The sequence below is a fragment of the Taeniopygia guttata genome, chromosome 4, assembly GCF_048771995.1.
Source record: "Taeniopygia guttata chromosome 4, bTaeGut7.mat, whole genome shotgun sequence".
In the NCBI taxonomy this organism is placed as follows: domain Eukaryota; kingdom Metazoa; phylum Chordata; class Aves; order Passeriformes; family Estrildidae; genus Taeniopygia; species Taeniopygia guttata.
In genome coordinates this window covers 46,801,341-46,816,118 of record NC_133028.1, presented here as the reverse complement: position 1 = coordinate 46,816,118, position 14,778 = coordinate 46,801,341, and the positions used below count along the sequence as shown (strand labels likewise).

The window sequence follows — 14,778 nt, the reverse complement described above, 5'->3', positions numbered from 1 at the left end:
CCTTCTAAACCGCAAAAAACCCAGGTATTTGCGTAAGGAGCGTTTGAAAGCAAGTCCTGCGGGGGGTGGAAAGGAGCTCTCACTCTTGTCATTTTTTTCACAGGAGCAGGACAGGCGGGGTTACGTTGAATCCTTTACAAGCTCGGCTCTGTCAGGTCTGGCCGGGCGCGGGGCGGTGTCGGGCCGGCCCCGCTCCCGCCCACAGGCGGCGGGCCGGGGTCAGGCCGCCGCCGGCCGCTCCTCCCGCCCGCCCCCGCCATCTTAAACCGCTAGGCGCCCGCGGCGGGCCGAGGCCGCCGGTCCCGCCGCCCGGGGAGATGGCGGGGACGGGCGCGGAAGCTCGGACGTGGCTGCCGCGGCCGCCCACGGCCACCGAGCTGCTGCTGGCGGCCCTGTGCTGGCTCGGCTGCTACTGGCTGCTGCGGCGTCGGCCGCGGGCGCTGTCGGGGCTGCCGCCGGGCCCCGCGCCCTGGCCGCTGGTGGGCAACTTCGCCTTCGCCCTTCTGCCGCCTCCGCTGCTGCGCAGGTGGGCGGTGGATGTGAAGGGCGACCGGCTCTCCCCCGCCTTCTCGCCTCACGTCTTCCTCACCGGCCTCACCAAGATGTACGGCAGCATCTTCCGGCTCTTCGTGGGCAGCCGCCCATTCATCATCCTCAACACCTTCGGCGTGGTGCGGGAGGCGCTGGTGCAGAAGGCGGAGGTGTTCAGCGACCGGCCCTCCGTGCCCATCGTCCTCATGATCACCCACCACAAGGGTAAGCGCCCCGGGCACCGCCAGTCCCGCCCGGGGAGCTGCCGCACGCCCGGTGATGGCCGGGGTGATGCTGCGGAGCGGGGGCTGCTCGGGACCGTGGTTGCTCTGCCGAATTTCGAAATAATTCCCACGAATTACGGACTGAACTATTTACTTGCCTTTTCCTCCTCGCGTATGTCCCTCGCCCTACTGCTGACAGAGAGAAACTCGCCCTGCCTTGAGGTGCAGCCTCCCCGCGAAGTTGGTGGTGCTGAGCCGTGCACCACAGAGCATCTCTGGGTGACTTTGGCTCTGTGCACGACAAAGGGACTGAGGAGCTGCTGGGGTGGTTTAGACTGGAGAAGAGGAGGCTCAGGGGAGGCCTTATCTCTCTCTCCAACTGCCTGAAAAAGGCTTGTAGCCAGGGCGGGTGGGTCTCCCGGGTAATAAGGTATAGGACAAGAGGAAATGGCCTCAAGTTGCACCAGGGGAAGTTTAAGTTGGGCATTAGGAGGAATTCCTTCACAGAAAGGGTGGTTTGACAGTGGAATGAACTGCCCAGGGGGACGGTGGAATCAGCGTGCCGGGAGGTGTTTATGGAAGGGCTGGATGTGGCACTCAGTGCCATGGTCCCGTTGACAAGGTGGTGTTCAGTCATAGGTTGGAATCAATCTCAGAGGTCTTTTCCAACCTCCTTGTTTCTGTGACTGGCATTCGTGCAGGGGTTTGAGACACATCTGGTCTGTCGCCTGGGGGTTTTCTGATTTTGGCTGTGGGAGGGAAGAAATTTCGAGTACTTGGGCAGTGGTACTGGGCAATTCCCCAGTTCTTACCAAGGTAGCGGTGGCAGAGATCAGGCTTCTGTGGAGTCCCATGGCTGTGCGGTCTGCACTGCCTCTGTGCAGGCTACTGTTGCTGAGATATTTGCAAATGCGTTATTCTGCTTGTCAAAACTTACTGAGCATGTTTGGGTTTGGTTGTCCTCTGCTTTTTTTTTTTTAAGAGTCCAAAGGAAAGTTACTAGCTTTTGCAGAAAAATGGCATGAAGGGTTTAAACACATGCTGACAATACTGCAGGTAGAATTTCTTCATGTTTAGTTTTTAGGTCATTACTGATCTCAGTGTTTAGGGAAGTATACTTACCCTTTTTCAGTTTAGGAGGTGGACCCCAGAAGGCTTGTTAGTGTGCTGGCTTGCTATGAAGCTTACCTATTTTTTATTTTTTCCAAGGTTAGGGAAATCTGGTTTTTAAGTGCATGAAACATTTATCTCTTTTTATTTTCTCTTTTTTTTTTTTTTTTTTTTTTTTTTTCCTATTCCAGAATTGCCCTAGTAAAGAAAGGGAGGGGGCTAGGTCTTGTTTATTAAAATGCTATCTGGTACCATTGCTGAAGTCAGTTTAAAGAATAAAAAAATAAATTATGTCTTGTGTTGGTTTAATGATATTGTTCCAAGACAGATCTTACTGGCATGTTGTTATCATGTGTGAGTATTTTTAGGTACAGTACTTCAGCAAGAACTGGTGGAGGAAAGGGGAAGAGGAGTTAGATAATTTTACCAGTGCTGTAAAACCTAATGTTCAGGCTCATAGTAGATTTCTTTTCCCTTGAATGCCGTCAATGTCATATGTTTCTTGTTCTCTGTCAGACCTTTTTGAATATGGTGAATCAAAGAGTAGCCAGGACAGTTGGCAGCTTCCACCAGTGGGTGCTCCAGGAGAGTTGGATGTACCAGGAACCTGTTGTCCATGGCCAGAGCATGCTACAAGCAAGCCCAGGGACAGTGCCTGGCTGTGTTGCACCATGGCAGGGACATTGTGTTGCTCTGGGTTTGGTTTTATCTGTAAGGTCACCATAGCTATACTTGGGCATGAGGACTGCAGCATCAGGGCTGCCCAGCAGTCCATACAACATCCCCAGCTGTTCCACAGTGCCCGTGTTAGTGGCATGCTGCATTGCCACAGGTGTAGGAGTATTGTACAGCGAACCACAAGGGTGATGATGTCTTCTGAGTGCACAAAGGGTGAAAATGGGCAGTGGGGCCACTGCCCCCTGCAAGCTGGTTCTCCAAATGCCAGTGGAAGTTGCAGATGCTGTCCCTGTGCTGCCTTGGGTTTAGTGGTGGCATGAGGAGATGACTGAGCCTCTGCGATGCTGAGTTTGTGCTAACGAGTGTTGCTTTTTTTATCTGTGGTTCGTGGGGGAGACAGATTGGTTACAGCGCTCAAACTGGAGGCCTCTTAAGATTGGTTTGGGAGATCATTTCAGGAGATTGTGGGTGAGATATTTCTGCAGGTAGGGACAGCAGCAGTTATGTTAGTATGTACTAGGAAAAGAAACAATAAAGGCAGGATGATGGGTAACTTCAGATCTACCACTCACAATTTGGGTACTACAACTCTGGGAGGTTTAGTGTCCATTTTGGGTTCCTGCATGTCCTTGGGTTCTTTGGGTTCCTTCATTCTGTAAGTAAGCTATTGTGGTATGAGCTTACAGAGATACTTTCTTCTAAGCTACATTTGCTGGTATAGTTTTGTCTTTACCTTGAGCTGCCCTGCTAGGTATGGTATGGAAGAAAGAGGGGCTTATTTCAGCTGTGTGGTTCTGTTGCATGTAAGATGCAAAGAAAATAATTGTGCCCGGGGAGAGCAGGTAGAAGTATCACAAATGTCAAACACTACATTTCAGCAACTTGATTAGTAAGTGAGGGAGGCCTTCTTGGCTGCATAGAAAGTGCCATAACTTCAGGGAGAAGGTAGTAGTTAATTCTTAATTAATCATCACATATGTCTGCAGAAAGAGAAGCAGTAGACTGGGGAAAACCAGACATTTTTGTGGTCTAATTTTAGTGTTTTAGTTTTTTTCTATTCTATAGCTACGAGAGGTAGCAAAGACTGAATCTGTAGAGTACATGGAGTCAGAGTGGTTGTCTGCCACTGTACATATCCATCCACATGTGGACATCTGACAATACAGAAGTTGAATGTTATTAACATGAGTGCTGTGTTTATGCCCCAGTATTGTTTGTCCCAGTATTGTAGCAGCACTTGAGCTAGCTGTAAAAAAAGGGATGGAGGAGTAAGTAAGCCTTTGCTTCTTCTGAGGATTTGACATATTTTTTTTGTGTAAAAAAGGGGAATAAAATTAACTCTCTGGTTTTGTGAGTTTGTTGGCTGCATTGAAAGGGTTTCATTAACAGCTCATAGAGATTAGGCCTCTGTAGTGAGCATGAAATCCTGGTTATTGTTGCTTCAGAATTTATTATTTTATGTCCTTCAGGTTTTTGTTTGTTGCTGTTTGTTTTGTTTTGCTTTGCTTTAATTTGTTTACAGGGGAGGTTGTTTTTGTTGTTTGGGGTTTTTTTTTAAGAGTAGAGATGTCTGTGCTGAGTAACTTGGCTTTTTAGGGCAGGCAGATTTTCTTTGAAATTAACAAAGGACTATTCCATTATTGTAGCTTGGTAGGGATGCAGTTGAGAGTTGCCTCTGTTATTCTGTCTTTATGCTTTTCTTCTTCCTTAGTCTGTCTTCTGTGTAATTCTTTCCCAATTTACAAATCAGTTGTCAGTGTTCTGCAGCAGTTTGGGGTTCAGGGACATCAGAAAACACCCATGCTCTCTGCAGAACTGCTGGAGAGGCTCACTGCGTGTGGCGAGGTTTGTTGTTGGTGTTAGCTTTTCTGTGGGCCTAGGCAAGTCTCTTTTACATTCAAGACAATACATCTGTTTTCTTTTATGAAAGTATTTGGATCCTAAAACTAATTTTTCTAACCAAAAAATAAAAAAAAAAGGGAAGAGACTGTGGATGCATAGCCTGTTTTGGAGATATTTGTTGCAGGATAGAAATAGTGATAACTTCGTTTTGTTCCAAGAAATCCATGTTTCTTTTGCAACCCAGCTACAAACTGTGGAAACCCAGGGTTCTTGGTTCTTGGCCAAATTCAGCCCCAAATACTTCTGTTTTTCCACTTAACCTACTTGAGGACACCAGTGCTAACAGAAAACACTTGAGAGAGGGAATCTGGGAAGTTTCGGTTCTGTTTTTTGAAGGGCCAGGAAGTGGGCATTTGAATAGATTGCCTGAGGAATATCTTCATGCAGAGAAGATGAAATTCAGCTGATTCTGAGCTTGTTCTGACTCTTCCTAATGTTGTTTAGGACGTTTAAAGCTAGGTCATGTGTTTGTATTCTTTTAGCATTAAGGGCTAGGAACATTAATAGAAATGTTCATTTGTAATAAAAATGTAAGTAATGTTAAGTATTGAAACGTGGTGCATCTTCTAGTACTTATGTACTACTTCTATTTTCTTATGGCCATTTCTCCTTTTAAATTCAATTTTAAGGTTTGCAGTTGACTGAAGAATTGATGTTGCTTTAAAGAGTAACATTTTTTTTTTTCCTGGAAACAAAAAATGGTGTCATTTTACTAGAAGAAAAAAAAATCCAGAACTAGATCATGTTTGATGACTAAACTTTCTCAGGTTAACCATGGAGTACATTAGAAATTGCAGGTTGTATATTTGTTACCCTGTGGTGTCTTTGGTGTGGTCTTTTAATTCAACAGAAGAGATGTTTCTGTTTGAAAGTGAGTAATAGGGATTTAATTTAAATGGTGTTTCATAATGACATAATCATGCAGAACAAGTGCCTAGGGGCATCAAAACTGTTGAGATGCATATCAGGCAGGGTTTTGCCGAGTGTTTCTGAGCCTGTCTTCACCTTCCCAGTTTTCTTACCATGTGAGTATCCTGTTTTTTTATTATAACTTAAAGATAAAGCTCACTTGTAATAGATACACTTGCAAAAAGTATTGAGAAGTTTGTATAACACAAAGTGGGGGAATACAAATCAGTTTGTGTTTTAATGTCTTCTGTTGCTGAAGAAGTTCATGTCTCAGAACACTGGGAGAAAAGGCTATATCTAACATATATCCCAGACAAACTGTTCCCTCTTCTCCATCTATTTGTGTCTTGCAAAGTCTAATGAAACTAGTGATGTAACTTGAATATTCATTTCAGTGATGAGGAAAAGGAGGGACAGGATTTCCAAAAGCTATAATAAGGAACCTTGTGTTTTCCCTTTAGCTCCTAGACCAGGTGCTTGGGAGAGATTTACTATGCATCATTTCCTTCTCTTCTTGCTCTTGGGTTGCAGGCATAGCTAACTATTTCTAATTGAAAACTGGGCATTTTGGTTTCAGTCTCTCCCTTTTTCTTTCAGGTATTATTTTTGCACCTTATGGCCCTGTCTGGAAGCAACAGAGGAAATTCTCTCTCTCAACGCTGCGTCATTTTGGAGTAGGGAGACACAGCTTAGAGCCTAAAATCATAGAGGAGCTGAACTTTGTAAAGGAGGAAATGCTGAAACATGGAAAGGATTCATTTAATCCCTTCCCAATCATTCGCAACGCGGTGTCCAATGTTATCTGTTCCATGGCTTTTGGCAAGCGTTTTAACTACGAGGATGATGAGTTCAAGACGATGCTGAAGAACATGGCCCGCGCCCTGGAGCTGAGCGTGAACAGCTACATGGTCCTGGTCAACATCTGCCCTTGGCTCTACTACCTTCCCTTTGGGCCCTTCCGGGAGCTTCGGCAAACTGAGTTAGACATTACCGCTTTTCTGAAGAGAATAATTGCCCAGCACAGGGATACACTGGATGCAGCAAATCCCAGGGACTTCATTGATATGTACTTCATCCATGCAGAAGAAGAGAAGAGCAACAAGGAGAGCAGTTTTAATGACGATTACCTGTTTTTTATCATCGGTGATCTCTTCATCGCGGGCACAGATACTACTTCCAACACACTGCTGTGGTGCCTGCTCTACATGTCCCTTTACCCTGAAGTACAAGGTAAGATTACTTTTATTCTAGGTGATTTATTCCAGACTGTAAAGCTCCAGATGAATGCTTGGAAACAGAAGCAGGCAGTGACAGTGAAGAAATCATTTGGAGAGCCAACGGTTCGTGTTGTATGTATAATTTGAAAGGCTGGTATGTATTCAGGTATCTCTTATGCTGCTGTTATATGATGATTTCTGGGTTAATGGTATATATAAGTGCTAAATGGCCCTTTAATCTGTGAGTTTCTTCTGGTTTGGGACAACTTTATCTTTCCCAAGCAATTCCAGGGAACTTTAGCATGTTTGAAAAGCTTTGGCAGTTGTGACATTCCAGGTATTCCAGATATTCCAGTGATAGTAGATGTGTGAAGACCATAGTGCTAAGGTCTGCTTTTATGGCTCCCTGAGCAGGGAGGTTCTTGAGCCTGGCAGCAGAGTCTGGGGAAGTAGAACACTACCTGCTCTAGAGGAAGATCAAATCAGAGATAGCTTAAGCAAGCTGGACTTGCACAAATGCACAGCACCAGCTGCCAGTGTGGTTAGAGGGCCTCTCCCTGTCAGTCTTGAGTGCTTAGGGCTGTCGGGTGGGTTGCTGATGATGAGGGATGGAGGGGACAAAAATGGAGGCAGAACGAATTGGTCTTGTTCAGTGTTAGGGAAGGATCACTGTGGGAAAACCTTATGCTATCTACAACTGTCTGATCAAAAGATGCTAAGAAGATGGAGGCAGTCTCCCCTGAGGTGTGCAGCAGAGGGAAGGGAAGCAATGGAAACAACCTACAATAAGAAAATTCTGATCAGATACTAGGAAAATAAATTGCCCTGTCAGCATGGCAAAGGAGTTACACAGATTGCCCTGAGAGTTAAAAAAATCTCTGGTTTTGGAATTTTGCAGAACTAAGTGGGTCATGAATGGTAGTAGACTCATCTACCCTGAGCTGGATCTGTTTGGAAAAATCTCTTTAAATAGGTCAAGATCATAGTTTATTGCATAAAGTCAACCAAACTGCAAAACAGGTCACCAGTTCAGTACATGGGAGAGAGAGTTCACTGGGGACAAATGTAATGTTTTATTGCCATAGGCATGTTCTTCTGTTTTAATGTTGTGTGTTATCACTGCTTGACTTGATATACAGTTACATGGATTAGATGTATTCTAAATTACACAGATGGAATCCAGAAGAGATTTGTGTTTGGTTTTTTAAACTTTTTTCCTTCTGCCTGGTGCTGTATGTCTATGTGCTAGTCAATTTTCACTTTTCTGCTGATCTCTAACAGTTTTATTACCTATCTCTGATCTCCCCTTATGCTGTGGTTCTTGTCAAGTAATCTAAATATGCTCAGTAGTCCAGACTATATCACTTTTAGTATCCCATTCCTTATATCCTGAATGCCTTGGAGCTATGTATGGGCCCCTTTTTTTTTATTCCTGGTAATACATTTCTCTTAAACGTATTTCCTCCCTAGAGAAAATACCTGAATTGTGTATCCCTTATAAGCAGCAAAAGTTGCTTGCAGTCTTGGAAAGAAAACTAAGGGCTATCAGAGGAAAAAGAAGTATTTTTCTCTTTGGAAAACGGTTTTGCTTTTTACACGGAAATAGAGAATAATGTGGATGGACAGTATAGTGAAGCCATGGGGAGTATTTGGTTTGTTCTGTTCCCCAACTTTGTTTTGGTCCTTGATTTCTGAAGATCATTGAGATTTTTAAATATATGAAAAGTTGTGTAACAGTTCAAATAACATGCTGTTGCAGAGGCTGCTGGAGTGTACATTTTGCAGCTGGTAATGTGAGGAGAAGTTTGACTGCTGTCTATATAGTTCCTCATAGTTTTAGAAATTCTGAACAAATGAGTTGTTCAGGATAAAGCATTGGTGTGACATTTGGTATGAGACAGTCTCATTAATTTTTTGTGTTTAATCTATTGAAAATTTATTTGTTTAGATTACTGTGAAGATACATGCCTGAATATAGGGCTATGATATGTCCCTAATGAAAGTAGCAAACCCCCACAAAGGAGGTACTAGAGAGCCACTCTGTCAGCACATCTCTTGCTGTATTTTTTGTGGTTCTTAATGTTCCTCATGCATGAGCATTTCTTCTGGGGCAAACCCAGTAGGTGGCAGCAGCGGCTCCTTAGACACAGTTCAGGCAGCACTTGGGGATGCTGCTCGGGAAACTGGGAGAGGTTTTTTTGCATTGAACTTTTATTTAACCTTGTATCACTGCTAAGGAAAGAAAAGAACAAAAACTCAGAGTATCAGCAGCCTGGTTGGAAAAGGCAAGCGGAACAACCACAAAGTATGCAGGACATAAATGGTAAAAAATGAAAACTGACTTCTATTATTTTTGAATAAAGGGTAGTGTAGAGGTCTCCTTTTTCAAGAATATCTTTTTTGGTGTAGCCAGATTGCAAGTTACCTGCAAGAAAAGGCACATCATCTGTATGTACATAGGTGAAACAAATCCTGAATCTTGGAAACTTCTGTGAAGAGAATTACTTGTATGCTGAGCCTTTAGTGAAATGAAAGGGGCAAGCAAATAATTTGATATTTTTTTGCTCCCAATGAATGAGAAAGTTGATAAGCTCATTAACTTTTTTGACTTTGCATAAGGGCTGTCTGGGAAAGGAGCATCTGCTCCTGCCTTTGGGGGAAATAGCTGAGTTTAGGCTCTGTGAATAGAAAGTAGGAAATGGCAAGAACGAGTTAAATGGCTTCAATGCTTGCAGTAACAGCACCAGAATTCCTGCTCCAGAATGAATTATCTAAAGCAATTGCGTGAAAAACTTTCCCATCTTTTCATGCTCAGACACACTCTTACGGTTCAAGTTTTTAATTGCAAAGCAGAAGCTTGATGTTTTCATCATCCAAGTTACTGCATAATTAAACTCCTAAAATAAGATTATGAGTTTGGAGTAGCAACAGAACTTGACCTGTACTTTTCCAATACTGAAGTGCTAGCAATGTCTGTCAGCTCAGTAGCTTTACTCTTGACTGTTGTCAAGATTGTGCTTGGCCGTTTTCTTCTTAGCTGAGTCTGTTCCTAAGGCTAATGTTGGCATAGCTATTTCAGCTAGGAATCGCATCTTAAAGTAATTTTTGAGAAATCTATGTAAACAGTTAAGCAAGCACAGTCAGATGAAATTGAAATGTCTTCTCACATTATATGTCTTTTGACTTCTTTATTTTTCTTGCTCCCTTTGAATAGAAAAAGTTCATGCAGAAATTGAAGCAGTTCTAGGACGTGACAAAGTTCCCTCTCTTGCTCACAAGGCTCAAATGCCCTTCACAGAGGCAACCATTATGGAAGTGCAGAGGATGACTGCAGTTGTTCCCCTTTCTATTCCTCGAATGGCCTCAGAAACTGCTGGTAAGCATTCCTAGAGACTTGTTACTACAGCATTTCCTCTGGGATCTGATGGGACATCTAGTGATAATTTACAGAGACCTCATTTATGTATTAAACCTGTAAAACAAATATGTAAAGTGCTCTTTATAGGGAGCAGGAGGCCTTGACATAGTTCTCTATGTAAGCAGCATGTCTGACCTGACATCCAGCAGTTTTTCTAATCTTGAGTGTTTTTTTTTCTCTGGGGGTCAGCTTGTATTGACTAGTGTGCTAAGTCATAGCTGGCAGCTGAGACTTCACCTTTGTACCTGAAACTGCAGAGCTGTTCTTGGCATTCTTACACAGAGGTCTGAAAACATCAGTTTAGAGTAATTGGTTTGCTAAAGGCTTATACCACTGACCTCCACATGTACAGAAAACATTAAGAAATATAATCTTCCAGCTCATCTATATGTTTTCATAAACATAGCTGAGCACTGGCCAAAGTCAGTGTGAGAGAGCAATACTCTACTTTTAAACCTATTACTGAATTGATCTGCTTTTCTAAATGTTTTGATTTGCAGGAGAGTGAGGTGCAACAAGCTGAAACAAGACTAGTAATTTCAAAACTATTGTGTTACAACAGTTCAAAATCCATCCTTTGACTGTGGTGGGGCTCTGTGACAGCACAGGAGCAGGAGGAAAGTGGGTCATAGTATTGGGGTGCTGCAGAGTGCATTTCTGACAACTGCGGCTTCCTGCTCTGTGCAGAAGCTGTTGGTGAAACTTGGTGTCTTTCCAGCTGCTCAGGCTTGTTTGATTCTGACTCAAGCAGGGTAGCAGAGATCACCTTTGCCTTCAGCTTTTGCTACATTTGCAGCCCACAGCTAGAGATAGATATAATTTTTTGTGACATCCTCTTGTTGTCTTTTTACTGCTATTTTTCCCGTGTTTTCTTCTAGCAACTTGTCACATTTCTGTCTCTGCTTTTGTTCAAAGTGCTCCAGGGATATACTATTCCTAAGGGTAGTGTGATTGTGCCCAACCTGTGGTCAGTACACAGAGATCCTAACATCTGGGAGAAGCCAGATGAATTTCAACCATCAAGATTTCTGGATGAAAATGGCCAGCTAATAAAGAAAGAGTCATTCATTCCTTTTGGAATGGGTAAGATAATCCACATGGAGTCATTAGCTGGGTGAGTGGGTGGTAGTGTTTCAAGTGTAGGGCCTTGGTGGGGAGAGATGTAAAAGTTGCACATAGGACCAATTATATAAGTAGATTTATTATCACAGTTGGTGGCTTGCAAAATGGTTTGGGTTCCTAAAGAGCCAGTCCCCAGGCAGAAATTATGAATTGTCCTTTAATACTACTTTTGCTGTGGATGTAAATATTGTTAATATGAACTAGTACAGCTGAGCAATGCTTAGACTCAAATACAGGAGACCAGAGCTTCAGAGGTCATAGCTTAACAGTAGTTTGAGCCTTTTTTGGACTATGGTAGCACAGGAATTACATGTGTGTTAACAAATTGGTCAACTGTATAAAGCCAGTAATACCTCTCTTCTAACTGTTCTTCAGGTAAACGTGTGTGCATGGGCGAGCAGTTGGCAAAAATGGAGCTGTTCTTGATTTTTTCAAGTCTTATGCAAAGTTTTACCTTTATGTACCCTGAAAATGCTGCAAAACCATCTATGGAGGGAAGGTTTGGTCTAACGTTAGCTCCATGTCCATTCAACATAATAGCTTTGAAGAAATGATACAGTGTCAAAAAAGATTAAGCAAAGAAATACTGCACTTTTAAAATACAGCTTTTTTTAAAAATTCATATTATTATTTCCAGCTTATTTTGTTACTTTCTTTCCAGAAAATAACCCCAACTGCATAGGTTTTCCTAGTCAGTGAGAATGATCCATTTAGCCTTCTGGAAAGAAGATTTTTTTTTTTTTTTCTGTCAGCTGTTGCATTCCACAAATTAACTGACAGCATAGTTTTTAATTTGATACTAAAACTTGGTGGGCTTAACCTCTGTTGATTATGGTCAGTTTGTCAAATGTTGATTATGGGAGAATGGTCCAAAACATTTGTTCCTGTTCTGGCAAAAAGTAATTGTAAAAAATTGTGAAAGCAACACATAAACATTTCATTTACTAAAGGAGTGAAACACATAATATAATATTAAAAGTGTTAATTAATTGTTAGCATTTTCTGTGAAAAGAAAGATTATAACTGAGCTTAAATAATTACTTATGCATTTTGGAAATTACCAAATGACATTACTTTTAACCTTGGAGGATTCTTTTTTGCAACTAACTTATAGGTGTAGTAGATTGGATCCAAATATCCTTGAGATTCAGGGCTCACTATAAAAAAGCAAGTACCAAGTTGGAAAAGCCAGGATTTGAGGCCAAATGAATCCACGAATAAGCCATATTCTCAACATGGAATGGATCTGCAGTATCGGGATGCAGATATTTTATCTCAGATACAAACGAAAGCAGAATTCTCTAACAAGAAACAGCAGAACTCTGTTCTTTCCAGTGCCAAACATATTCAAGACATCTTGCTGCCTCTTGGCATTCATTGTTTACCTCATGGCAGCAGTGGCTGCAGGCTGGACGGGACCAGCAGCTGCTCACTGGGGAAAACATACATGTGTAGTCCTGAAGTTGAGGCTGGTGCTCAGGTTTTTCATCCACAGGCAGTGTGGACAGTACTGCCACAACCTCTGGCTTTGGGAACTGGAGTCTTCAAATATGGCATCACTACAGCAGTACAGGTACTGCTTATACATTTACCATGGAACAGGAATAAGTTGACAAACTTGAGGTTTGAATATAATGACTCTCACCTTATTATCTTCCATACAGAGTAAAAGTATCTGTAGTTCAGACAGTATTAGTGTATCAGTACTTTTTTCACATGCAGAGTCTTAGTGCTCTTCACCACTGTCAAACCTGCTGCCAAGGAAACCTCATGTTAATTGTTTCAGAGCAGGGCACTCAGTCTTGCCTTGTATTTCAAATATGGAAAGTCATCTTTTGGGGGACTGTGTAACAACTAACCTTTAAATAGCTGTTCTTAATCATTCTTTAATCTCTGTACACTCCTTTTGATTGATCAGAATTTCATATCACATGAATTAAGTTCTTATATACACTTCTAAAGAGTAATTCCCCTCACTGGATATCTAGAGTGGGACCTGGAGCCCTCCTAATTTCAAGTTTACAAGACTGGAATGTGAATTTGAATGTAGTTTGGAATTAGGTATTCCATAGCAGAAACAAAACCCAAATTGTAAAAGAAGAGACAACTTCTCAGTTTTACATTAATGTCTGGTTTTGTCAATTTTAACCTTGAAGTTTTAAAAGCCAGGTAGTGCCTAAAAAAGACTGCAAGATAGTTATTTTGTATTTAAATTAAGGTTTTCTGTTACCTGCTTTGAATAACAGAGTGCCTTAATTTTTGAATTATGTATTTGGTTGGCCAGGTATCCCACTGTTTGTGTGAGAGCTTTCAGTTCTCTAATTAGGTTAACTTTGGACTATATAGGCTTGTGGATTTGGTTTTTTGGTATGAAGTTTTTGAAAATTAAGTACGATAAAAAGTTGAGTTTGGTAACAATGACAGTGAACTTGCTCTTAAACCAGACAGTACTGGAGAATTAAGCACTTTATTTTATTTAATTTTGTATTTTCCAATTAATAAATAGATTCTGTAGAGTTGGGATTTTTGTCTGGAAATCCTAAAATTATGCTTAATTGAGAAGCTAAAATTAAGTGCTGATAATATTTATCTTTTTGTTGAAATGCCTCTTTAAACAACATAATGATGTTGGTGTGCAACTGATCACTTGTACAAAATACCCGTCCTTTTAATCAATGAGGACGCATTTGAAAAGCACTTTAGTATTTTTTTAAAGATTCCAAAGAAGATGCAATTCACATAATCCCCTGGTATGTGAAACTGTACATATTTGTGCTTGTTTTGCCTGCTGAGTTTAGTTTAAAATGTCACATTTGAAAACTATCCTTTGAGAATTAGCCTTCTACAAATACTACTTTGAAAATGTGTTTTTTGGTTATATATGTAATCAAATGCTGCAATGTGTGACAGGCTAAAACTACTCATTGTAAGTTCCAACCACATCAAGGTGTGCTAGAATACATGATGCTGTTGGAAATGACAATAAAGACCTGCCTTTCATACCTGCCAGGTGCATTGAAATTTTCACAGGATACCATAAAAGTAGCTAAACAATAGCACGAAAGCAGCAAAATCTGTGGTTTTCAAAGTGTGTTGCCAGTTACAGTTGCAAACTGTAAAGAGTGGTAGCAAAGTTGGTTTGTTTTTGTAAATGTATCCTTCCCTTCTCCTTTTTTTAGCAGAGGAAGCATCTCAAATGCCCTGTTGAAAAATGTATGCTCAGATAAGTGGGTGACTGTTTCTGAATGCTGCAAATATCTTTATTTTTAAAATTACTTTGCTTCAATGTGTTTTTATTTTGAATAAAGTAATTCCCAAGTAAGTGTTTCACAGCTTTGCATAGTTATTTCAATGAGTTCCACTTACTGACTAAACTTGTGGTGTTTGGCATCTTACATCTTGCAGAATAAGCTTCTGAGTGAGAAAATGTTAAAAATGCTTTGGATGAGGAGTGAAGGAGGTGGGGAAACAAAGTGAAATTGGGAAAATAACATTTCCAGGCATGTTATGATCAAATGATAGAAAGAGGTTTTTTTTAAAAACACTGTTAGCCAGAATAGAAGAAGAGGGAAGGGTAGGAGATGAGGGAGCTAAAAGAGCAAATGAATTGTCAGCAGTAGGAGGTGTGCAGTTTGCAGGAAAGAAAACCTGGGCAGAAGTTGAGGTA

The 14,778-nt window shown here is 41.6% G+C and overlaps 2 protein-coding genes across 2 annotated transcripts in view; one reads left to right on the top strand and one right to left on the bottom strand.

Moving 5' to 3' along the window:
• DKK2 (dickkopf WNT signaling pathway inhibitor 2) overlaps window positions 1-14,778 on the bottom strand; it is a 327,752-nt gene that overhangs the window by 282,433 nt on the left and 30,541 nt on the right. The window lies entirely within an intron of this gene.
• CYP2U1 (cytochrome P450 family 2 subfamily U member 1) lies at window positions 95-14,433 on the top strand. The gene is made up of 5 exons (XM_002194701.7): window positions 95-756; window positions 5,952-6,584; window positions 9,786-9,947; window positions 10,905-11,072; window positions 11,487-14,433. Exons 1-5 carry the CDS (start codon window positions 318-320, stop codon window positions 11,663-11,665), a joined length of 1,581 nt encoding a protein of 526 aa, XP_002194737.6. The 5' UTR covers window positions 95-317; the 3' UTR covers window positions 11,666-14,433.

What these genes read in the sequence shown, in the direction of transcription:
- CYP2U1 (XM_002194701.7), top strand. Translation starts at nt 318, where the DNA reads ATGGCGGGGACGGGCGCGGAAGCTCGGACGTGGCTGCCGCGGCCGCCC. An exon ending in CATGATCACCCACCACAAGG is followed by an intron (nt 757 to 5,951) that starts GTAAGCGCCCCG and finishes TTTTTCTTTCAG; the next exon opens with GTATTATTTTTGCACCTTAT. An exon ending in CCTTTACCCTGAAGTACAAG is followed by an intron (nt 6,585 to 9,785) that starts GTAAGATTACTT and finishes CCCTTTGAATAG; the next exon opens with AAAAAGTTCATGCAGAAATT.